At 44.3% G+C, this 26469-nt stretch overlaps 1 protein-coding gene across 1 annotated transcript in view; it reads right to left on the reverse strand.

Moving 5' to 3' along the window:
* LOC140721767 (NACHT, LRR and PYD domains-containing protein 3-like) overlaps positions 1 to 26469 on the reverse strand; it is a 29479-nt gene that overhangs the window by 1439 nt on the left and 1571 nt on the right. The window contains exons 2-7 of the mRNA XM_073036562.1: positions 19802 to 19973; positions 19627 to 19692; positions 2684 to 4421; positions 729 to 815; positions 405 to 575; positions 82 to 249 (exon numbers count right to left, since the gene is read on the reverse strand). Coding sequence (XP_072892663.1) covers positions 82 to 249; positions 405 to 575; positions 729 to 815; positions 2684 to 4421; positions 19627 to 19692; positions 19802 to 19973 — 2402 coding nt within the window. The remainder of the gene's footprint in view (positions 1 to 81; positions 250 to 404; positions 576 to 728; positions 816 to 2683; positions 4422 to 19626; positions 19693 to 19801; positions 19974 to 26469) is intronic.

Genomic DNA, 26469 nt, shown 5'->3' on the forward strand with positions numbered 1-26469 from the left:
AACGCTGACAAACAAATATCACCGGTGAACCCGCGGATCCACTGATATTTTATCACACTGAGCATTAACAAGAATACTCACTCAATATAGGCCAGACTTGGGACGGTCAGTATTAGGCGACGGAGAGCAGGGACAGATCGGTCCGTAAGCGAGTTTAATCTCAAGTCCAGCTCCGTCAGTGATTGGTTTGTACTGAGAGCCGAAACAAGATCCTCGGCACCAGAATCCGTGAGACCAACTTTCCACAGCCTGGAGATGAGAGAGAGTGAAGGTGAAGGACACAGAGAGACAGGAGACGGTACAAATCCCTAGTGTTTATCTGTAACACAATTACTGATCATATCAATGTCAAATGTCAGACTCGCAGTGACTGTAAACACAAACTCCCACAGTCTAGTACTTACCACAGTTTCTGTATTTTACACTCCGGGTTTCCAAGAGCCTCAGACATCAGTTTCACTCCTGAATCTCCCAGTTTATTAATACTCAGGTTCAGCTCTGTAAGTGTACAGTTTGCACTGAGAGTGGAGGCGAGATCCTCGGCACCAGAACCTGTGAGGCCAACATCGTTCAGCCTGGGGTTGAGAGAGAGTGAGAGTGAAGGACACACAGACAGGAGACATCAGAAATTCCCAGTGTTTAGCAGTAACACAATTACTGATCAGCTTGATGTTCAATTTCTGACACCCAGTAACTGTAAACACAATCTCCAACAGTCTGGTACTTACCGCAGTTTCTGTATTTTACACTCCGGGTTCCTCAGAGCCTCAGACACCAGTTTCACTCCTGAATCTCCCAGGTCATTCCCCCCGAGTCTAAACACAAAGAGACAAACTAATGAACAAAGAGATTGAAACTGTGGGTCTGAGGGAATATCTCTCATTGGGATATTTCTGCAAACATGAAACCCTTCAGTAGATCACTGATTGGAATTCCCATCACTGTCAAATTTCACCACTGAATGTCAGTAATTTACTGTCAGTGTGACTCTGTAATTTCCCATCATCTGACTCTTTCCCCAACAGTTAGAATAGTGTTCCTGATGTGAGAATGTCAGAAGGGGCAGGGTTGAAAGGTGAGAGATCGTCCCTCTGAGAGGAGGAATTGTGGGTGGGAAAATCTCCATGGGAGATGCGCGCAGAGACCCCCACCACAGGAAAAGTGGTGGGAAAAATTGATCCCCACAGGAGGAAGGGGAACAAGGAAGACGGATCCCCATAGAGCAATAGGGAATGAGGAAGAGTTATCCCGAGAGGATGATGGGGGATGGGGAAGAGAGATCCCACAGGATGAAGGGGGTGGGGAAGAGTGATTCCACACAGCAGGAATGGAAATGGGGAAGAAAGACTCCAGAGGAGAAAGCGGAATGTGGAAGAGAGATTCCTATTGGAGGAATGGGGATGGGCAAGAGAGAACCTCATAGGAGGAAGGGAATGAGCAAGGGAGAACCCGACAGAGGAAGGGGGATGGGTAAGTGATCCCCACAGGAGGAAGGAGTTAGGGAATAAAGATCCCACTGGAGGCAGGAGTTGGGGAAGAGCGAGCCAAAAGAACGAATGGGGAGAGGGAATTGAGATCCCACCGGAGGAAGGGGAATCGAGAAGACTTCCCACAGGGGTAAAGGGGGTGAAGATTAGAGATATCGCAAGGGGAGGAGGACGGCGAAGAGAAAAGAGAACTGACAGCAGAACGGGATGGGGAAGAGGGATCCCCACAGTGGGAAGGGAGAGGAGGAAGAGAGACCCCCACCATACGGGAAAGCGGGTGGGGAAGAGAGATCCCATAGGGGGAAGGAGGACGGGAAAGAGAGAACCCACAGCAGGAAGGTGGATGGGGAAGAGTGATACTCACAGGGTGGGGAAGAGAAGCCCCCACAGGGGAAATGGGGTGGGGAAGAGAGATCCCATAGTTGGAAGGTGGATGGGGAAGAGTGATACCACAGGGGAAATGGGGTGGGGAAGAAAGACCCGACAGAAGGATGGGGAGAAATTAACGCACAGGAAGAATGAGACTTCTGCAGAGAGGTCCAACAGTGGGAATGGAAGTGTGCACAGAGATCCCACTGGAGTGTAGTGATGAGAAAAGTTGTTCCCACAAGAGGAGGTGATGCGGACGTACCGCTTGTAGATCCTTGGGAGAGGTTGGCCAAAACTGAGGTCCACAATCGGGAGAACAGATGCCCACATGGTGACTGGGTAACGGGGTTTGAGAAAAGTCACACAGGTGGAGTGATGGAGATAGTCACTCACAGGGAAGGACAATGTCGCAGCAGCATTTCTAAACCTCTCACTGGGAAAGTCAGCTCACACTCTCTTGTTCCTCAACGGGAAATGGTGTGATGTCCCTACACACCCCCTTGCAGTCAGTGTCGGTCTGGGTGTCATTAACATTGAGAAGGAACGTTGTCAATGGACGTGTCACAGGCAGCGAGAAACACGGCCATTCCTGTGATTTACTACCATTAAACCAATGGTCGTTGTTCACTGATCTGATGAAGTCTCCAACATCCCTTCACAAGGAACCACAGAACCCTTCTGTTCTTGTGGAATTACTGACTGGTCCCTTGGTCATTTTTAACAATGTTTCGCAATCTGATTTACTCCGATTTTACCCAATTTCCTTCGCATTGAAACCACACAATGGAACAGTTTCACAGTTCAGAGTGAGAGATAAATCAAGTTACCTCAACTCCTGGCACTTGTGTAGCCCGGGTCCCAGCCGCTGTATTCCTTCAAAGTGAATGCGGCAGTTCCAAAAATCGAGCTGTTTGATTGTATCACAGAGTCCGATGACATGGGACAAGACTACGCAGTCAATCGGGGTCAGTGGCATTTCACTGAATGAAAGTGTTTCCACAGATCCCAGTGTGGCCTGAGCCAGGCCACGATTCTGAGACTCAAACAGGTAGTGCAATGTGTTCAGGAGGCTCTTTTTACCAGCTCCACTCCCTGTGTTTCCAATCTGGCGTTGAACCTCCTCCTTCACCCACTTAATCACCCGGCCGGTTGTTTCATGAGGAAATGGACCCAGAAACTCCTCCAGGCCCTGAGCTGTCATTGAGGAGGAGAGACCAGCAACAAAACGGAGAAATACCTCAAATCGCCCAACTGACGTGTTGTGGGCTTCAGTGAGGAATTTCAGTATATCCCTGGGATGTGGAATCTGGAATTGTGCGACTGCAGCTACAAACTCTTGGATAGTGAGGTGTGGGAATGTGTACACCACACAACCGGCAGAATCCTCTCTCTCCAAAAGCTCCATCAGGAACCCGGACAGGAACTGGGAAGGCTGCAGATTGTAGTTGATCAAATCTCCATCTGTAAACACAATCTTCCTCTGGGACACTCCTCTGAAGGCCATCTGACCAACACTGAGTAACACATCACGGGGGTTCTCAATCTGACGGCCGTGGTTTTTCAGGATGTTGTAAATATAGTAGGAGTACAGTTGGGTGATTGTCTTGGGAACTCGCTGCGGGTCTCTGACTCTTTGTGTGAAGAAGGGGCCCAGTGCCAGAGCGAGGATCCAGCAGTAGGAAGGGTTGTAGCTCATGGTGTACATGATTTCGTTCTCCTTCACATAATTGAAAACAGCTTCCGCCACCGTCTGATCTTCAAAATGTCTGATGAAATATTCCTTCCGTTCCTCACCAACAAATCCCAGGATTTCAGTCCAGACACTGATATCCGCCTTTTCCAATAAATGTAACGCAGTGGGGCGGGTGGTAACCAACACTGAACACCCTGGGAGCAGCTTGCCCTGGATTAAACTGTACACAATGTCAGACACCTCACACCACCACTCGGGATCTGGGCACTGGTGCTTGGGTTCTGTATCTCTCCGACTGTCCGCAAAATCGATTCTGTGTTTGAATTCATCCAAACCATCGAATATAAACAGCAATCCCTCTGGGTTCTTCCAGACCTCTCTCAGGATATTCCCAAAGTAGGGATACTGATCCAGAATCAGTTCCCTCAGGTTTATTCGACAGTTAATACTGTTTAAATCACGGAATTTGAAACTGAAGACAAACTGGAACTGTTGGTATATTTTCCCCGTGGCCCAGTCATAAACAATCTTTTGTACCATTGTTGTTTTCCCGATCCCCGGGACTCCGGCCACTGATGCTGAACTCCCAGATTTGGATTTACCCCGGGAAAAGCTGCTCTGGAGTAACTGATCAGTCCGGATTTTTTCCAGCTCTCCGCGGAGATGTTTTTGTCTCCACTCCTCGTGGTCTCTGCCTCTTGCCAGCAGCTCATGTTCCACCAGTCTCCGATTTCGAACAGAAGAAATGACCGTGAGCTCAGCGTATCGATCAACCAGCTGGAAAACCTTCACCTTCTCCCTCATCAGGATCGTGTTCACTCTCAGTGTTTCAGTTTGTGCCCGCAGAGTCTCCTTGTGTTTCTGTTGAACATCTTCCATGGGAACAGAGAACATATTCAAAATGTTAAATGGCTCATCTGACAAAGAACTTTTTAACTGCCTTTCAACTTTCAGTGTTTGAGATTACAGGAATAAATTCAATGCTTCCATGGATATTAGGACAGCAAGTAAAATTCTGTTCACAGACACAGAATTGACAGCAATGGATGTCCCTGAAAATGTCCAATCCTCATTTTCTGGTTATAGTTATTTGTGAATGTGAACATTCCCCTGATTGCACTTTTTGAGGAAGCTTAAACAAGCATCACTACCCACTAACATCTTAACTACATTCTACAGAGGCGTGGTTGAGAGTGTGCTGACCTTTTGCATCCCAACCTGGTACTCCAGCTGCAGTGCTGCCGACAGGCTGGTTAGGGGAGCAGAGAAGGCTATTGGGGTCTCCCTACCTTCTGTCCAAGACCTCTTTTAGAGTCGATGCCTCCAGAAGACACGGTACATCATTAAAGACCCCTCACACCCTCTCCATGAACTGTTTGTTCTTCTGCCATCAGGGAAACGTTACAGGAGCATTAAAACTAAAACCGTAAGGCTACTAAACAGCTTCCTCCCACAGGCAGTCAGACTGCTAAATAGCTGCTCGATCTGACTCTGCTTTGACAATTCTAACTGTACTGGACACTTGTAACTTGATTTTAACTGACATGTGGCTGTTGTGTTTTACTTTATATTGTTGTGTTTACTATTTATTGTTGCGTATGTTATATTATGATTGCACTGCTCCTGGGAAACGCTGTCTCATTCTGCCCTGCAGAGCTGATGTACAGTTAGAATGACAATAAAGTTTTTGAATCTTGAATATTCTATTGCAATCCTGACTGCACTCCAGTCACAACAATATTTCACTATATTTAAAGCATTGTTTGCATCATTAACAGACGATGTTAATGTTGATCTGGTGTGGAAATATGGAGAGCAGGACACTGTGCATTTTGGCAAAGCTGCACACTGGGGAGTCACAGGTGTCCACTGCTCTTGCATCAAAACAGGAGCAGAATATGCGGGAAATACTCAAGTCGGCCAGCATTTGGGGGAGAATCACAGTGAAGTTGCGAACCGATAAACCATCGGAGTTACAAGAAAGAAAATGGGTAATTTTCAGTCGCAGTGATGGAGGATTGGCGGAAAGATGAAATCTCTGTCAATGGAAGAAACCACAAGCGTCTGTCTCAGTAATGTACATCGTGTTCGTGGGAGAGGGTGGTGAAGTCTTGGCAAATGCTACTCATCAGTCTTGCTGTGGGGGTGTGGGACGCTGTCTGATGAGGCCTCCGTCTGTCAGAGCCGACCGTGGATGTCCTGCCCCTGCAAGCAGGACATGTAGCAAGCTCCCTCTCTCCATGCATCTGATGAACACAAAGGAATGGCAGACACTGACACAGCTTGGCACCAGAGGTGTCGCAGGATATGCCAGTCTGCGTTGAACACCATTTAACACTGACTTAGGGGCATCAGGTCAAGAATTTTCCTATTGGGTTTACTCCCAAACTCTTCCCCATGAGGGGGACAGTTGCAACGCAGTGGAGTTTTGAGATCAGAGTTTTCCTGCTCCTGTGTGAGCTGCCAATCACGGCCGATGAGCCCATCTGAACAAAGCGACTGGCTGTAAGGCATCTGTGCCCCTTCTCCTGTCGGAAGAAACGCTTTACTAGGCTTAGTGGCTAAACCGCAAGTGAAGGCCAGGAGCTGGACAGAGGCTACTCGCCACTGGAAGCATTTAATAGGTCGTGGCAGCTCATCCGCACTGCCAAACCCCCGGGTATAATAATCTTAAGCAACCAAGGGGCACTGTATTATTGACAATCAATCGGTAAATTGGTTTATTATTGTCACATGCACCACTGTAAAATGGAAAACTTTTCTGCATGCGATCCAAATAGATCATTACATCACATCGGTGCAATGAGGTTGTACAAGGAAACATGGAACAGAATAGTTCAAGGAAACAGTGTTTCAGTTGCCGAGAAAATGCAGTGCAGGCAGACAATAAGGTAGAAGGCCAAAGGATCATTGGGAGGTCAGCGTTGAGTTTTTTGGGACTATGTTCCTAAACTGTAGAATTCAACGCCTTAAACTACAGCACTGTGCAGAAGTCTGAGGTGCATATTAGGACTGACACATTTTGACTTTTATTTTCTAGCTTGCACATAATCCCGTTGTGATGCGGTTTGAACGGCATCGTCTGGATGAAAGGTGCTTTATAAATGTCATTATTATTATTATTATTATTATTATTATTATTATGATCATCATCATCATCATCATCATCATCATCATCATCATCATCATCATCATCATCAATATTATCTTAGCCTAAAATGATGAAACTTGAGGTACAGGCATAGCCAAGTACATTCATGTCTCAATTGATAGGAGAATTCAGACTATTCTCGTGGTGTATAGTATTGTGGGTTTTCGAAGATTTACACAAGTATTGCCGTGTGGGCCTAATTTATTAATACTATTGTGTAAAGCCTTTGGGATGATCCAGATATTACGATGGGGATAATGAATACCCTGTTCGTGTTCCATAGTCTTTCATTTTCCCCTTTTAATTCAGCATATTTCTGGTGTTTTTACGAATTCATTTCTGTAAGTTATGTGTGTTTGGAATGGCTATATATATTTAAAAACTTGTTTTTGCTTGTTTATCCTGTTAAATTATATCCGAGCGGTTATCATGGATTATCCTATCTGAAATAATGATCGGTCACAGTATGATATGAAGGACTCTAACTCGAAAAGTGGAGCAGGCTTGTACTTATAGTAAGTTGTGGTGTTTTTCATCAGTTGTAGTTTAAGCAATGTTTTTGTGAATGTCGCCCACCACTTTATACCAGTTATCGATATTACGATTGGGATAATGAATACCCAGTTCGTGTTCCATAGTCTTTTATTTTCCCCTTTTAATTCAGCATATTTCTGGTGTTTTTTACTAATTGATTTCTGTCTGTTAAGTTTGGAATGGCTATATCGATTAAATAATTTGTTTTTGCTTGTTTATCCTTAAAAATTATATCCTATCAGTTATCATGGATTATCCTATGTGAAATAATAATCGGTCACAGTATGATATGAAGGACTCTAACTCGAAATGTGAAGCAGGCTTGTCATTATAGCAAATTATGGTGTTTTTCAGCAGGTTTTTGTGAATGTCGCCCACCACTTTATTGTGATTGTGCAAGTAATGAGATTCAGTTAAACTACTGCAGGATCCTGTAAAGTCTGGGATTGTTTCTAGTTTCTCTTGTAATTTTCAGCATATATCGTCTTGAACCTATTGGTCGTTTACTCTGTATTATTGATAACTACATGTGTTAACAACCTTGTCCTGTATTACTACAATGATCCCTTTTGTCTCTGGGAAGAGTTCTCCAACTCTGAGCCAGGGGCTCGACGCTTCCTTGTCGACATCTAATCGGCTCAGATCGTGTGGATGTCTTCCGTGGGGAGTCAGACTCTTCCACTGCTTAACATTTTCTACTTTTATGATAGTTTCTTCATTTTTTATGGGTTAAGCTTTCATTTTCGTTCAGTGATGTGTACCCCTTATTGGATTTGCATATGCGTGTATGGAGTGCTGAATCCTGCTTGCGTTATGAAAATATGTCAATAGAGCTAATTGTGGATTTCAGAAACGGCGAGACGAGGGAACACAACACACCAGTCCTCATAGAGGGATCTGATGTGGAAAGAGTGAGCAATTCCAAATTCCTGGCTGTCAATATCTCTGAGTAACAAACCTGGACCTAATATATCGATTCAGCTACAAAGAAGACACAACAATGACTATATTTCATCATGAGTTTCCAACATCACTCGAATATTTCTACAGGTGTAACTTGCAGAGCATTGTACCTGGCTTCATCACCGTCTTGTGCATGGGGTCTACTGTACAGGATCGGAGTAAGGCGCACACTCAACGATTCAGAACAACTTCTCCTCTGCCATCCAGTTTCCGAATGGACATTGAACCCATCGATAGTGACTCTCTAATCTCTTTTTAAATTTCTATTTCTGCACTATTATTTAGTTTAATATTTCATATATTCACACAGACATGCATAGTTCTATATGTTCAACTTCCAGGCCCTGAAGCCGCTTTGCTGCTCAGCCAGATCCGCTGTCTGACAGGCCACGTGCCTCGCCTGGACAGGTCCAGGGTACCGAAAGCAGTACTATACGGAGAACTCTCTCAGGGCAAGAGAGATCGTGGTGCCCCGCGCAGGAGGTACAAGGACCAAATTAAGCAGAGGCTCTCTCAGGCAAATATGGAGGTCAACGAGTGGCAGCCGCTGATCCACGGAAAAACCAAGAATTTTGAGTAACCCAGAAGAGCGACTGCTGAAAAGAAGAGGGGATGCAAGAAGGATCCAACTACCCAAGCGCCTGCATCCCAGCTGTCCCTGTGTCCCAACTGCTCCCGGGTCTGCAGATCCAGAATTGGCCTCTACAGTCACCAACTATCGGGTCGTCATCGAGTACCACCCCCCCACCACACACACACACACACACACACACACACACACACACACACACACACACACACACACACACACACACACACACACACACACACACACACACACACACAAGATCTAGCGGAAAAGAGACCAACAGGAAATGTTGGCAGAGAAACGAAAGATGAACTCTGGAAAGTCAAATTGCAGTGCTTTTTTTCAGAATTCCTCTCCCTATTGCAGCAGCTGTGGCAGTAACATGCACTGCCAGACTATATGGGAGATCAGGGAATCGGTATGTGTTCCCGATACCTCTACAATAGGAAAGTGCGTCTGATGCCGCTTCCGACTGACAAAATAAGGGAACTAGACGTGAAGATCAACTGACCAAGGATTGTCCAGGACGCTGAGACCAGATAATTTGTCAGATGGGTACACCGAAGTTGCAGGATGATGCCCAACAGGATACGAGCCAGAAAGTGCATGGCCCCACCAAGCATCCAACTATTCTCTCAGTAACAAACTTACCTTTACAATCCCTTGGAACTGCATTCCAACGCCTTCCATGCATTTTCTCCGCTATTAGATATTTCAATCATGGGAAAGAGATATGCCCATGCTACTCCTTTCTATGCCCTTCATTATCTTATGAAACTCTACCAGATCTCCCCTCACCGTCTGCCGCTGCAGAGAAAGTACCCTCCGTTTAGCCAGCTTTCTTTATAGCACATGCACTATAAACTACGCAACAACTCTTCTGCGCCCTGTCCAAGGCCTCAACATCCTTTCTATATTGGGGCGAATTGAACTGTACGAAACACTACATGTGTGGCCAAATTAGGGTTTTATTAACGAAACATAACCTCCTGACGTTTGAGCTCTATATCTGGACCAATAAATGGAAGCCTTCTTAATCACCCTATCGACATGCTTTAAAACACTTCCTATTTGGATGTATCTACCCGTGGCTTCTGAATTGCTTCCAGCTTTTCCAACATTGATATTTTAGTGAGGAGATCCTTGAAGGTGCAGAAAAAGGGGGAAAAAGGGCATCTAATGATTTCATGCATCAGCCGGGCATTGAACAGTAGTCTTACTTACAAGTCCTTTTTAAAACATCAGTTGCGCTGGGTTCAGTGTGTTAAGTGTGTACGTATCTTGTGCCACACTGTAGAAAGAGTGAAGCTTCACTGAAGAGGAGACTAGAGTCTGCGTTTCTAGTAGATCCTGCATTGGCCTGAACAATTTTCCGTCTTAAAGAGAGTGTGAATGGCCACAGGTTTTCCAAGCACAAAGTGTGTAAAACCAGAGGGCTTAGGTTTCAGGTAAGTGGAGAAATACTGAAAGGTGACGTGAGGGACATTTCCAACACAGATAGTAATGGAGATGTGGAAGGAGTCACTAGAGAAAGTGGTAAGGGGGGTTCAGTTACTGAGTTTGAAAGGCATATAGCGAGGGTTATGGATAGGACTGATTCAGAGGGATATGGGCCAAAGGCAGGCAAATGGGACTGACTCGGGTAAGCATGGGTCAGTTGAAATGAAAGGCACTTTTCTGTGCGTTAAAAGCCTGTTATCCAGAGAGAAAGAGCTGTATAACTAAGGGGACAGAGTTTTAAGAAGAGGAGCGTGAGGGGTAGAGGGGATTTGAAGAACAATTCCCTCTGAAGGTACCGATCTGGAAACACACGGCCTGAGGGGATGGTGCAGCCATGTAATGACCATCTCTGTAAGCACTTGAAGCACCGAGGCAGAGCAGGCGACAGAACAAATGCTGAATTGAAGGAGACAGATTCTGGCACTCACATTGTGGACCTAGTCCCTCCTTCTTTGCCGCATAAACATCTGACTATGCTATGGAAACCTGGAACATAGTATTATAGGTCAGGCTGCCCTGAAGCAGTCAGAACAAAGGAAAACAATCAGTTCAACAAATGTATTAACTGTAAAAGTAATGAAATAAATCCCTCCCTTTCACACGAACAAATTGTGAAGCATTGTTGGTACCTTTCGGACTAAAGGCTGGTGGATTGGTCGCTTGGATGGACCAAGAATTGTAGAGCACGGAAAGACGACCTTCGGCCAATCAGATTTATGTCAATCATAATACCTACTTATACTAATCCTACTTTTCTGCATAAATTCTATATACCTTGTTCAATAAAATAGCTAAGCAATTGCCTCAGCTGTTATAGAGTCATATAATGCAATTGCAAGTAAACAACAGACCTCCACGCACGCACACACACACACACACACACACACACACACACACACACACACACACACACACACACACACACACACACACACACACACACACACACACACACACACACACACACATTTGGGAAGAGAACAGGATTTAGGGTATGTTTCATGATCATTAATGCTTGGTGGAACCCCGGAATGTCCATTCCCTCAAATTCTTTGTTCCCCGGATCTGGAATACCTGCTGCTGCTGTGTAAACCTTTCTGGCTGCCAAGGGAGTTCCCGGCTGTTATTATCACAGCTGTGTAATAACAACATCCCCCAGTTGTGTGTTATTGTCACAGAGGGGGGATGATTCCCTTCAGAAATCGGTCAGGACTTCCCAAACCACAACATTTGTATCAAGAGTTCCGTGTGAACAGCACTTGCCGTGTGACCGACTGCTTACAATGCCGGTGATCAGCAGGAGCTCAAGAAATTCAGCTCTGATCTATGCAAAGTTATCCAGGCAGCGAAACGACAATACAGAGATCGTATTCAGGCACAACTCTCCACCAACAACACACACAGCTTATGGCAAGGTCTGTACAACAATGCAGACTTCAGAGCTAAGTGCAGTGGTGCTGCCAACATCGCTCCCTGTCTCCCAGAGGATCTAAGCCTCTTTACGCTCGGTTCGATATCGCCAACACTGAGCCCCCGAGGAGAGCCGACAAAGCGACCTGCACATTGGTCATCTCTGAGGCTGAAGTTCGCAGGTGTTTCCAATGAGTGGACAGTCGCAAGGTTGAGGGACCGGACGGCGTCCCAGGGCGGGTACTCAGGATGCGCGCGGCACAACTGGCAGGTGTATTTACGGATATTTTTAATCACACCCTCTCCCAGTGAAGAGTTCCCTCCTGCTTCAAATCATCCACCATTGTTCCTGTACCTAAAACGACTAAGGCAACATGCCTGAACGTTTGAGTCCTGTCGCACTCACCTCAGTAATAAGCAAATGCTTTGAGAGACTGGTCAAGGACTGCATCTGCAGCTTGTTACCACCCACACCGGACCCCCTACAATTCACCTACCGACACAACCGATCAACAGATAACACAATAGCCACTGCTCTGCACACCTCCTTAAACATCTGGAGAAGAGGGATGCTTATGTGAGAATGATGTTATTAGACTACAGTTCAGCATTCAATACCATAGTTCCCTCCAGGCTTGACAAGAAGCTCAGAGACCGCGGCCATGACCCTGCCTTGTGCAGCTGGGTCCTGGATTTCCTGTCAGATCGCCGGCAAGTGGTAAGTGTGGGCTCCCTCATCTCTGCCCCTCTGCCCCTCAACACAGGAGCCCCTCAGGGCTGTGTCCTAAGCACCCTCCTTTACTCTCTGTATGCGCATGACTGTGTCGCCACCCACAGCTCCAATCTGCTAATTAAATTTGCTGAGTATACTATATTTATTGGCCAAATATCAAGTAATAACGAGGCAGCCTAAACAGAAGTCATCAGCCTGACACAGTGGTGTCAAGAAAACAACTTCTCCCTCAATGTCGCAAAGACAAGAGGAATGGAGATAGGCTAACCCCCACTGATATCAATGGATCTGGGGTTGAGAGAGTGAACAGCTTTAAGTTCCTCGGCATTCACATCACTGAGGACCTCACGTGGTCTGTACACATCAATTGTATGGTGAAAAAAGGCACAACAGCACCTCTTTCACCTCAGATAGAACCATAGAACCGTAGAACATTACAGCACAGCCCTTCCTGACTGTGCCAAACCATTTTTCTGCCTAGTCGCACTGACCAGCACATGGCCCATATCCCTCTATACACCTCTCATCCATATACCTGTCCAGGTTTTTCTTAAATGTCAAAAGTGAGCCCTCATTCACCACTTCAGCTGGCAGCTCATTCCACACTCCCACCACTCTCTGCGTGAAGAAGCACCTTCCCCAATGTTCCCTTTAAACTTTTCCCCTTCACCCTTAACCCATGACCTCTGTTTTTTTTCTCCCCTAGCCTCAGTGGAAAAAGCCTGCTTGTATCCCCCCTACCTATACCCATCATAATTTTAAACACCTCTATCAAATCACTTCTCATTCTCCTACATGCCAGGGAATAAAGTCCTAACCTATCCAACCCTTCTCTGTAACTCAGTTTCTCAAGTCCCGGCAACATCTTTGTAAACCTTCTCTGCACTCTTTCAACCTTATTAATATCCTTCCTGTAATTCGGTGACCAAAACTGCACACAATACCCCAAATTCGGTCTCGCCAATGTGTTATACAACCTTACCATTACATTCCAACTCTTATGCTCAGTACTTTGATTTATAAAGGCCGATGTACCAAAAGCTCTGTTTACGACCCTATCTACTTGTGACGCCACTTTTAGGGAATTATGTATCTATACTCCCAGATCCCTCTGTTCTACTGCCCTCCTCTGTGTTCTGCCATTTACCTTGTATGTTCTAATTTGGTTTGATCTTCCGAAGTGCAATACCTCACACTTGTCCGCATTAAACTCCATCTGCCATTTTACATCCCATTCCCCCAACTGGTCCAGATCCCTCTGCAAGCTTTGAAAACCTTCCTCACTGTCCACTACACCTCCAATCTTTGTATCATTAGCAAATTTGGTATCCAATTTGCCACATTATCATCCAGATCATTGATATAGATGACAAATAAGAATGGACCCAGCACTGATCCCCGTGGCACATCACTGGTCACAGGCCTCCACTCAGAGTAGCAATCTTCCACTACCACTCTCTGGCTTCTTTCATTGAGACAATGTCTGATGCAATTTACTACCTCTCCATGTATACCTAGCGACTGAATCTTCCTAACTAACCTCCCATGCGGGACCTTGCCAAAAGCCTTACTGAAGTCCATGTATATAACATCCACTGCTTTCCCTTCATCCACTTTCCTGGAAACTTCCTCGAAAAGCTCTAATGGATTGGTTAAACATGACGCATAAAGCCATACTGACTTTTTCTAATAAGTCCCTGTCTACCGAAATACCTGGAGACCTTATCTCTTAGTATTCCTTCCAATAATTTACCTACTACCGATGTCAAACTTACCGGCCTATAATTTCATGGCTTACATTTTGAGCCTTTTTTAAACAACAGAACTACATGAGCTATCCTTCAATCCTCTGGCACCCGGTCCGTGGATATCGACATAATACTTATGCCAGGGCCACTGCAATTTCAACATTAGTCTTCTTCAAGGTCCGAGTGAATACCCCGTCAGGTCCTGGGGATTTATTTACTCTGATTTGCCTCAAGACAGAAAGTACCTCCTCCTCTTTAATGTGTATAACTTCCATGACTTCCCTACTTGTTTGCCTTGTTTCCATAGACTCCATTCCAGTTTCCTTAGTAAATAGAGATGCAAAATACCCATTTAAGATCTCCCCCATTTCTTTTGGTTCCATACATAGCCGACCACTCTGATCTTCAAGAGGACCAATTTTATCCCTTACTATCCTTTTGCTCTTAACATACCTGTAGACGTTCTTAAAATTATCGTTCACCCTGACTGCCAAAGCAACCTCATGTCTTCTTTTAGCCCTCCTGATTTCTTTCTTAATTATTTTCTTACTCTTTGTATACTCCTCAAGCATCTTACTTCCTCCCTGTTGCCTATAAATGTTATACATCTCTCTCTTCTTCTTTATCAGAGTCCCAATATCCCTCGATAACCAAGGCTTTTTATTTCTATTCATTTTGCCTTCAACCATGACAGGAACATACAAACTCTACACTCTCAAAATTTCTCCTTTGAAGGCCTCCCACTTACAAATCACATCATTGCCAGAGAACAACCTGTCCCAATCTACGATTTTTAGATCCCTTCTCATTTCTTCAAATTTGGCCTTTTTCAGTTTTAGAACGTCAACCCGAGGACCAGATCTATCTTTATCCATGATCAAGTTGAAACTAATGACGTTATTATCACTGGAAGGAAAGTGTTCCCCGATACACACTTCCGTCACTGCCCTAACTCATTTCATAATAGGAGATCTAATATTGCATCCTCCCTAGTTGGTACATCTATATATTGATTTAGAAAACTTTCCTGAACACATGTTGCAAACTCTAACCCATCTAGACCTTTAACAGGATGGGAGTCCCAAGCAATGTGTGGAAAATTAAAATCCTCTACAATGACAAATTTCTGTCTCCTGCAGTTGTCTGTTATCTCTCTGCAAATTTGCTCCTCCAATTCTCGCTAACTATTGGGTAGTCCATAATACAACCCTATTAATGTGGTCATACCTTCCGGTTTCTCAACTCCACCCATAGGGCCTCAGTAGACAAGCCATCTAATCTGTCCTGCCGAAGCACTGCTGTAATATTTTCCCTGACTAGCAAAGCCACCACCCACGCATTTATCCCTCTGTCTCTATCACGTCTGAAACATTGGAGCCCTGGAACATTGAGCTGCCAGTCCTGCCCCTCCTGTAGCCAAGTTTCAGTAATGGCTATGATGTGATAATTCCATGTGTCAATCCAGGCCCTCAGCTCGTCTGCCTTTCCCGCAATACTCCACGCTTTGAAATATACACACCTCAGAATATTATTACCACCACCCACAACCTTGCTATTTGTGGCTTTGCATGAACTACCACCATTATTTATGTTTACCACCGTTCCACTATCTACTCAGGCACTCTGGTTCCCATCCCTCTGCCAATCTAGTTTAAACCCTCCCCAATAACACTAGCACACCTCCCTGCAAGTATATTGGTCCCCTTGTAGTTCAGGTGTAACCCGTCTCTCTTGTACAGGTCCCACCTGCCCCAGAAGAGGTCCCAATGATCTAGAAATCTGAAACCCTGCCCCCTACTCCAGTTTCTCAGCCACGTGTTCATCTGCCAGAGCATCGCATTCTTACCCTCACTGGCACGTGGCACAGGAAGCAATCCGGAGATTACTACCCTCTATGTCCTGTTTTTCAACTTCCTACCAAGCTCTCTGTACTCACTCTTCAGGACACCCTGACTCTTTCTACCTATGGCATTGGTACCGATGTGTAGCACGGAATTTGGCTGATCATCCTCCCACCTCAGAATGCTGTGCAGGCGATCAGAGACATTCCTGACCCTGGCACCCGGGAGGCAACAAACCATCCGGGAGTCTCTGTTACGACCATAGAATCTCCTGTCTGTACCCCTGACTATGGAGTCCCCTATCACTACCCCTCTCCTCTTCTTCCTCCCCCCGTTCTGCACTGCAGCACCAGATTCAGTGCCAGAGATCCGGCTGCCGCAGTTTGTCCCAGGTAATCCTTCCCCCCAACAGTATCCAAATTGGTATACCTGTTCTGGAGGGGAATGGCCACAGGGGAACCCTGCAGTAACTGCCCTTTCCCCTTCCCTCGCCTGACGGTAACCCAATTACCTGTGCCCTGTTCCTTAGGTGTAACTACCTCCTGGAAGCTACTATCTATAAACTGCTCAGTCTTTCGAATGATCCGGAGGTCATCCAGCTCCTGCTCCAGTTCCCTAACGCGGTCTGTTAGGAGCTGCAGCTGGGTGCACTTCTTGCAGGTGTCGTTGTCAGGGACACCGGATGTCTCCCTGACTTCACACATCCTGCAAGAGGAGCATTCCAACATCCTGCCTGGCTTATTCTCTAGTCTGAACAAAAAAAAAGAAAAATAGCAAAACAGATGGTTGAGATGGTTGAGTACATTTGGGATGGGCCAGTAAATTTTGTGCATCCTGACTGGCTGCATCACTGCCTGGTGTGGGAATTGTACTTCTCTCAATCGCAGGACTCTGCAGAGAGTGGTGCGGACAGCCCAGTGCATCTGTAGATGTGAACTTCCTACTATTCAGGTCATTTCAGAGACAGGGGGTAAAAAGTGCCCGAAGGATCATTCTGGACCCAAGTCTCACCAAGCACAAACTGTTCCAGCTGCTACCATCCAGGACATGGTACCGCAGTGTTAAAGCCAGGACCAACAGGCTCCACGACAGCTTCTTTCATCAGGCCATCAGACTGATTAAGTCATGCTGATACAATTCTATTTCTACAATTGTATACATAAATACACGCTCACCGCACACGCTTTACTGTAATTGTGCTGCTGGCGCAGAAAAACAACTTTCACGAAATGTATCCACGATATTAACCCTGACCCTGAAAATTTTTATCTGGCTGTTGTCTCATTTTTTTAGATCTGTTATTCATCATCCTCATACTGTCCTCGTTCATATCAGTTTACGCGCTTTCCAGTGCACATGGTGTTTTCCAGAAATTGCTATTTAAGTTCTTATTTTTCTTTGCATATTTCCGGATCCGTTTCAGACCAGGATATTATACCAAACCAATACGTCAATATGGGCACAGTGAGCGTTTACTACCTTCGTTATATTTTTACTGTTCAGCTCTGATTGGCAGATTTTCTTGATCCTCGATGTAAATTCAAAGTTTGTTCAGCCTTGCAGTAAATTTAGATTTTCAGCTTTGAAGTAAATTTTGTTGGAAGGTTTTCCTTTATCACACGATTATCTATTTTCTTTGCTTATTGATGTCCTAAATATACGTTTCATATTCTGTTGCATTGTATCCTGATGCTCTGTTTGATATTCCACCGGCTCTATTGCACCTTTCTTTATGTTTAATCATGTTCTGTACTTTCCTAGTCTAAAGTTCATGCTTATATATTTGGAAATTAATTCCATTATTTGAATTATTTGTTTCAGCTTTACTGATGAAAGAACAAATAATTTAAAATCATCAATGTATAAATGTGTCAAGGTATAATTCATAATTTCTTTTGATTAGATACCTGATTTTGTCTGTTTCAGTAAATTATGAGTGGGCTTAAAGCTAGACAAAACCATAGTGAGCTTAGTGAGTCGCTTTGGAAAATCCCTCCATTTATTTTGATAGTGGTCGTTCCTCTGTGGTTGTTAATAGGACGTTTATTTTACGCGAATGCTTCATCAGATGTTGCAGAAATTTCACAAGTATTGTATGAATTTTATCTATATTTGGAGCCTTTTAAACACACGAGGAACAGAATCAGATGTGTTTTGTATTGATAGACAATATAACACTGAAAGATTTCTGCTTTCTACAGGGTTTGAAATAGAATTACATAATCTTTTATCTGTTGTTCAAACCCGAACGGTATTCTGTCTGCGGTCCTGTGAGTATATTGTGGTTATCTAAGTTGTTATCTGAGTTGTTATTAGTTACGGGATGTACGATGCAATAATTTTAGATATAAAATTGCCTTATTATTATTAAGAGCTAATAATAACATAGTAGGTGACCATTTAGTAGTATTATAAATGCAGAATAAAGCTGTCGTTTAGACAGGTGGTACATACCTTCAGCCTTTTATATGTTCTGCCCCATGGGAGTATGACAGAGAGGATGAATGAGGTGGTTTGGGGTTCAGTAGCAAGGCTTTGGGTCGGGTTTGCGTCTTGCCAGCTTGATTGAGTTCCTCCAGGAGGTGACAAAGGTGTTGGATGAAGTTCCACATGGAAATTGTCTACTTGTATACTGGCAGAGTCTTTGACAAGATCCCACATGGGAGGTTCATACAGAAAATTAACATGCTTGAGAACTGTGGGGAATTGTCCTGGCTGCCGGGGACCCAAACGGGGAGAAATTTATTGGCTGGCGGGTGGTGAATCGGTAAAATTATTGCCATAGACGTCTAAAGAAGACACCTCATTGAGTATATTTAAAATGCAGGTCGATATGTTCCTGATTAGGAAAAGTGTCAACGTTTACTGGGATAATGGGGTAGAGAGGAATTGAAGAGCAAATTCACTGAGCCGAATGGCTTAATTCTGCTCCTGGATCTTATGGTTTCAGGGAGCATCTGGAGTATTGTGTTCACTTCTGATTGTCGAGCTCTTGGAAGGATTGGTTAGGGTGCAGAACAGGTTCATCAGAGTGTTGCCTGGATTCGGTGACATGTGCTACAAGTAGAGGTTTGATAAACTTGCTTTGTTTCCTCTGGCGGTAGAATACAGATCTGACTGAGGTGTGCAAGTTTGAGAGATAAGAGTTTGGGTCGACAGCCTGTATTTTGTTTGTTTATTTTTACATATGACTGGTGTCTAATACCAGAGGGCATTTGGTTAAGGTGAGATGGGGTAAATTTACAGCAATTGTGGGTAGTTTTTTAACAGAGTTGTGGGTGCCTGGAATTTACTGTCTGGGTCAACATGGCTTTGTGAAGGGAAGGTCCAGCCTCACGAGGCTAATTGAGTTTTTTGAAGAGGTAACAAAAAGCAATTGATGAAGGTATGGTAGTAGATGTGGTCTACATGGATTCAGCAGAACCAACAGCTGTATTAATAGAAAAAAATATATTGTAGAATATTCAGGCTGCAAAGAGAGATTCTTTGAATTGTTACTTGAATCCAGAGATCAGCGAATGTTTAATGGCGAATTTTGATTCCCAAGCTTTGCCAAGTCAGAGACTAACATTTGAGATGTGGTTTGAACTGTGCATTTGATCACTCACCTATCAGCTGAGTGGGTAATTCAGATAAACCTTGGGTGATGTTCATGTATTCCTGTGGATCAGGACCTGTTTAAATATTTAAAAAAAACATCCATGGAAACAGAGCTAAAATAATTAAAATAACTAAAATATTTATCTCAATGTGCTTTGTGTTCAGTGTGTGGTTTTAACATACCGAGTTCCTGTATTTCCCTCAGAATTCTGTCCAACTTCGGTAACTCAGTCCTCCATGTCACAAAGGATTCCCACATCGCCCTCCGGGCCCGGGAGCCTTTGCCCATCACCAAACTGAGGAAGAGTCTGGAACTCTCTGTCCGGTTTCCCTTCTCTGTCAGTTCAGTGACTTTCTACAAAAGGAAACAATGAATTTATTGTGCAGCAGACAGACAGGCATGCAGAATGTACAGGAAAGTATCTGTTCATGGCCCCAGTAGCTTCAGAACAGATGCAGTCACTGGGCTGCTGCCTCATCCTCCCTGGGTTCAGTCATTAACAGAGAAACAGTAACTGAAGGAAATTCTAAATCAATATTGTGAAAGAATAAGGATTTACTGACACCCTGCAGTAGATGCAATGTGATTAATTTCCTCAGTCTGTCAATGTGCAGTATTACATCAACAAGATGTGACAACAAGAACTGAAGAGAGGGGAGAGAGAGAGCAAAAACAAATGGATAGTGGCTGACAAAAGTTTATAGTTGGGTGCTTAAATCAAAAGATAAATATTGAATCGAAAGGATACGCAGGTAGGTGAAAGTGTTGGGTCGAAGCTGCTGTCATTAAAAATGAAAAGTCCTGAGAAAGAGGTGATAACGGATTGGACGATGTAGATGTTAAGAAACTGCATAAGTAAAATGACCCTGATGATACAGGCCTGTTAACAGTAGCCAGGATGTGAGCTACAACTTACAACAGGAGAGGGAAGAGGTATGCAAAAAGGGGAATGTGAAAATAGTCATGGGGAATTTCAATATGCAGGTAGCTTTGGAGAATCTGGTCAGTGTTGAATCCTGAGTGAGGAAATTTATAGAATGCCTGTGAGATGGCTTTTTAGAGAAGCCTATGGTTGATCCCACGATAGGACAGACGGATTTGGATTTGGTGTTGTGTATTGAGCCAGATTTGATTGGGGAGCTTCAGGTAAATAATCCCTTAAGAGGCAGTGATCATAAAATAGCAAAACTCACACTGCAGTTTGAGAGGGAGGAGGTAAAGTCAGATGGATCAGTGCGACAGTTGGATAAAGGAATTACAGAGGCATAGGAGAAGACCTGGGCAAAAATATATTCGAACATGACTAACAGGAACAATGGCAGAGCGGGAATGGCTGAAGTTTCTCGGAGCAATTAAGAAGGCTCAGGACAAGTGATCACAAAGATGAAGAATTATTCTAAAGGGAGGATGATCAACCATGGCTGACAAGATAGTCAAAGCAGCACGAAAGCAAAGGAGAGGGGACATAATATTACAAAGTATAGTAGAAAGCTGAAGGACTGGGATGCTTTCACAAACCAACAGAAGGCAATTAAAAAGCCGTAAGTAGAGAAACTATGTAAAATGAAGGTAGGCTAGCGAATAACGTAAAATAGCTCAACAAGAGGTCCGTCTGATATATGAAGAGTGAAGGAGAGGAAAGTGGATTTTGGGCCACTGGAAAATGACAGTGGAGAGGTACTGTCAGGGGACAAAGAAATGGCAAAAGGTATTAGTAAGTATTTTGCGTCAGTCTTCACTGTAAAAAATACACTAGAACGTGCCAGATATTTGAGAATGTCAAGTGGCAGAAGTGAGTGTACCTGCCATTATTAAGGAGAAGGCACTCGGGAAGCTGAAAGTTCTGAAGATAGATGAGTCAGTTAAGTTCAGTTCAGTTTCTGTTTATTGTCATTTAGAAACCACAGAAGCAATGCAGTCAAAAAATGAGACAACGTTCCCCCAGAATGATATCACAAAAGCATATGACAAAACAGACTACACCAGAAAATTTACATAACGTTTTGTAATCCCCAAATCCATAGTCCAGAGAGGCTGCTGCGGATTAATGTCGCGCTACTGTCTTAGCGCGTTCCCCGGAAAGGAGCTCCAAATACACCAGACAAAACAAGACTACCCAGACACACCAAGTCAGGAGACCAACTCTACCACCCAACAAACCAAAAACTAAAGCTACAAGACCTGATCAACTGCACTCGATTGCTTCTGAAAAAGGAGGCTGAAGAGATTGTGGAGACATTAGTGATGATCACTCAAGAATCACGAGATTCTGGAATGGTTCCGGAGGACCGATCATTTTAAACTATAGGCCATTTAGTCTGATCAGCGTTTGGGAAGACGTCAGCAGTCGATAATTGAGGATAATGTTTCGGGGTATTTGGACGCACATGATAAGAAAAAGGCCAACATCCATGGAAGGGAATCTTGTCTGACAGAACTGTTGGAATTTTTTGAGAGAACAGCATGCTGGGTCGACAACGGAAAGTCAGTGCAATTTGTTCACTTGGACTTCCCGAGGACCTTTAACCAGGTACCTCACATGACACCGTTTAACAAGACAGGGAACGGCAGTATGACAAGAGAGACAATAGCATTGATAGAGGATCCATGATTTTCTTCAGACAGATTTTGTCTGACTGTCAGGAAGCACAGAATGGAACAAATGGGGCTTTTTCTTCTTGGATGTTTGTGACCAGTGGTGTTCTGCAGTGGTTGGTTTTGGGAGAATTCCTTTTTTCCGTTATGTCAATGATTTGAAGGCTTTATGGACTAGATTGCGCACGTTACGAAGATATGGGGAAAGACAGGAAGCGTTGAGGAAGCAGGGATTTTGCAGCAGGACATGAATGATGAAAAAATGGACAAATCAGTGACAATTGGAATGTAGTATAGGGAGGTACATGGCCATACACTTTGGCAGAAATAATGAAGACATAGAATATTTTTGAGAGTTCTAAAGAGTCTCAGGAGACCTGTTGCAGGATTCCTTGCAGTTTGAGTTGGTGTTAGGAAAGGCAAAAACAAATGCTAGCGTTCATTTCGAGAGGAATAGAATATAAGAACAAGCACTGGCCAGACCTCACTTGTATATTGTGAACGGTTTTAGTCCCCTGATCAGTGAAAATACGCGATGCATTGTGGAAAGTCCAGAGAGGAATCCAAACTGACAGAACCAGTAATATTAAACCTGATTTTGATGAGAATGATTCCTGGATGCGCCTGTACTGGCTGGAGTGTGGAAGGATGAGGGGAATCTATTTGTAATCTGTGGAATATCGAAAGGCATTGAGAGGATGTGGAGATGATGTTTCAAAGTGCGGGAGTCTAGAACCAGACGGAACAGCCTCAAAATAGAGGGACGTCCATTTAGAACAGAGATGAGGAGATTCTTTAGCCGAGGAGTAGTGAATCTGTCGAATCCATTGGCACTGACAGCTGCGGAGACCAGATCATTGGGTATATATAAAACAGAGGTTGGTACCTTCTTGATTTGTCTGGTCAGCAAAGTTCACTGGGAGAAGGCAGGAGAATAGAGTTGAGAGGGATAGTAAATCACCCATGACGTAATGGCGGAGTAGGAAGATGGGCCTAATGGCCTACTTGTGTTCCGATACCTTATGGGCTTATGATGTGTAAAGACAACAGAACATTAAGGAATGTCAGTGCGGCTGTCTTATGATGGAGATCGCTACTGCCTGGCACTCATGCTGTAAAATGGTGATCACTTCCTGAATGTAGGCATGGGCTTCCTCATTTACTGAGGAATTATGAATTAAACATTGAACCGTCTTCAAGCAACATCTCTCTCTCTCTCTCTGGCTTTCCGTCCCATAGGGTGATGATGGTTCCTTTCAGTCAGTTAGTGGGGTGGTACCCCACTCCTCAGAAAGGAACCGTGTGCGTGAGTGGATTTTAGGTGAGTAGGGCGTTGCACCGGTCCAGATCCACCCTCTCGACATCCCCTCCCGGATCCAGCAGCCTGGTTGGGTCCAGGACGGCTGGGGGAAGTTCTGTTGCAGTGAATGGCCAGACCAAGCTTCGATGCGAGGGATGCGCTTTCCGCGCTTGTTTTCTAGAGGGCCGTTGACCCTAACAGAGGGGTCATCCGCCCTTTGACTGGTCTTGTTTTTCGTCCTGCAGGGTGTCTAGCCACCTTCCTCACCAGGCCAGTCTGGTGGGGGAGCTGGTTTAGTCACCAACCATCCGACCATGCGACAGGTAGTACTGGGTTACATGGTACCGGTAGCACTCAGACGAGTGCTCTGACCAGAACATACACTGATGATGGAATTAAGGTAGTCGAGGATGCAACTGAACATGGATGGGCTTAGGACATTGCTCTGAGAAACAAGAGGAATGATGTCCCGGGTTTGAATGATTGATCTCCCAGAACAGTTACCAGTAGGGAATTGGAAAGGTTTTCCATAACACGAATAATGGAAAATAATTATGGAACAAATCAGCATAATTCCCTGATGGTCCACTGCACTGTAAAATAATCCCTCAGTTTCACTGCTACCATGTCTGAGGAGTTACAGTTGTGAAAGAGATTTAAAGGTTTACCAGTAAAGCAGGCGTCTCCAGATGATGAATTTTAGATGACATTTACAGATGACTCCTCTTGTCTTTGGATAATGCCTATCTGATTCATTACATACAGCGCCAATGAATCCCAACGAGAACAGAGTCACTCACGGGTGTAACACACTTGATTTTCTAATACCACTCATGGTGAGTAGGTCAGATCTAGTACAGGACAATCAGTGTCTGTGAATTCCAAGGAGAGTGACCTGAAATGGGATGCCCCTGTCTCTCATTTGTTAGATATTCAGCAGGTTAACAGAATTATTTTTTTCATTTTTTCCCTTCCCTTTCAGGTAAACCTATTGATCTTCTTTTTTAAGAACAACCTGTTGATTTCTGAGATCATGAGATATCAGCCAGTCAGCAGATTAATGTTTTGTGCTTTCTTCTTCCCTTTTAGGTCAAACTATTGACTTTTGTGGTCATGAGATATCAGCTTTGTGCGTGATCTTTCACGACTAACCTATCTTAGAGATTTTCGAGGAAGTTGCCAGGAAATATGCTGTGGCCAAGTTTGTGGATATTGTCTACATGGATGTGAGCACGGTATTTGACAAGTTCCCTCATAGCAGGTCGGTCAAGAAGTTTCAGTTGCTCAGCATCCGAGATGAGGTAGTAAACTGGATTAGACACTGGCTTTTTGGAGGAATCCAGAGTGTGGCTACAGACTGTTGCATTTGTGATTGGCGCCTGTAACTCGTGTAGTGTCACGGGGATCGGTACTGTGCCTGTTGTTGTTTGTCATCTATATCAATGATCTGGATGAAATTATGGTTAACAGAATCAACAAATTTGCGGATGGCACCAACATTGGGAAGGTGCAGTGGACAAAGAGCTTGCAAGAGCTAACAAGAGCTAACGCTTGCAAGAACTACAAGAGCTTGCAGTGTGATCTAGACCGACTGGAGAATGGGCTTAAAAGAGGCCGATGCAATATAATGCAGACAAATTGCACTTTGGAAGGACCAAGCAGGGTAGATCTTACACAGCGACCGGTACGGCACTGAAAAGTGTGGTAGAACAGAGTGATCTGGGAATACAGGTCCATAAGTCATTGAAAGTGACGGCAAATGTGCTCAAGTTGTGGATCTGAAAGAAAGTTTCTTAGCGCATTAACCTTCATAAATGAAAATATCGTGTACAGTAGATGGGATATGATGTTGCATAAGACGTTGGTGAGGCCTAATTTGGATATTATGTGCAGTTCTGCTCACCTACCTACAGCACAGATGGAAGTAAGTTAGAAAGAGTACACAAACAAAAACAAGGATGTTGTCGGGACTAGAAGACCTAAGTTCTAAGAAGAGTGACCGGGATAGGACTTTATTCATTGGAACGTGGAAGATTGAGGAAAGGTTTGAGAGAAGTTTACACAATTACATGGGGTATAGACAAGATAAATGCAGCAACATTTTGTACTGCGGTAAAGAGATATTATAACAAGAGGTTATCAGTAAAGGGTGAAAGGTGAAAAGTTCAGGGGGTACAATGGTGAAACTTGTTGACTCAGAGGGTGCTAAGATTGTGAAACTAGCTAGCATCGCAAGCAGTACAAGCGGTTAAAAAAAGTCTGGATAGATTCATGCATGATGAGGGTATAAAGCGCCATGGCCTGGTGAAGGTCAATGGGAATACATAGTTAAGTAGTCCAGCATGGAAATAGATGGGCCAACAGGCCTGATTCTATGCTGTTCTTTTCTATGACTATGACAAGTAAGCCGCACGTTGTTTGGGAACTTACGGAGCCAAGACCGGATGTGGTTAGCAGGTTTCCTTCTGTCAAGGACAGAAGTGAAGCCGGTTGCCTCCGTTTACAATCTGTCAGTTTAATACTCATCTTGGATTAATGAGATGAGGTGAATCTGCCCGACAGTGCAGACAAGATTTGAAATCATTTTCAGACTGAATGCCTGTTCGAAGTCCCGATATATATAACCATATAACAATTGCAGCACGGAAACAGGCCATCTCGGCCCTTCTAGTCCGTGCCGAACGCTTACACCCACCTAGTCCCACTGGCCCGCACTCAGCCCATAACCCTCCATTCCTTTCCTGTCCATATACCTACCCAATTTTACTTTAAATGACAATACCGAACCTGCCTCTACCACTTCTACCTGAAGCTCATTCCACACAGCTACCACTCTCTGAGTAAAGAAATTCCCCATCGTGTTACCCTTAAACATTTGCCCCCTAATTCTCAAATTATGTCCTCTTGTTTGAATCTCCCCAACTCTCAATGGAAAAAGCCTATCCACGTCATCTC

The sequence above is a fragment of the Hemitrygon akajei genome, unplaced genomic scaffold (assembly GCF_048418815.1).
Source record: "Hemitrygon akajei unplaced genomic scaffold, sHemAka1.3 Scf000061, whole genome shotgun sequence".
In the NCBI taxonomy this organism is placed as follows: Eukaryota; Metazoa; Chordata; class Chondrichthyes; order Myliobatiformes; family Dasyatidae; genus Hemitrygon; species Hemitrygon akajei.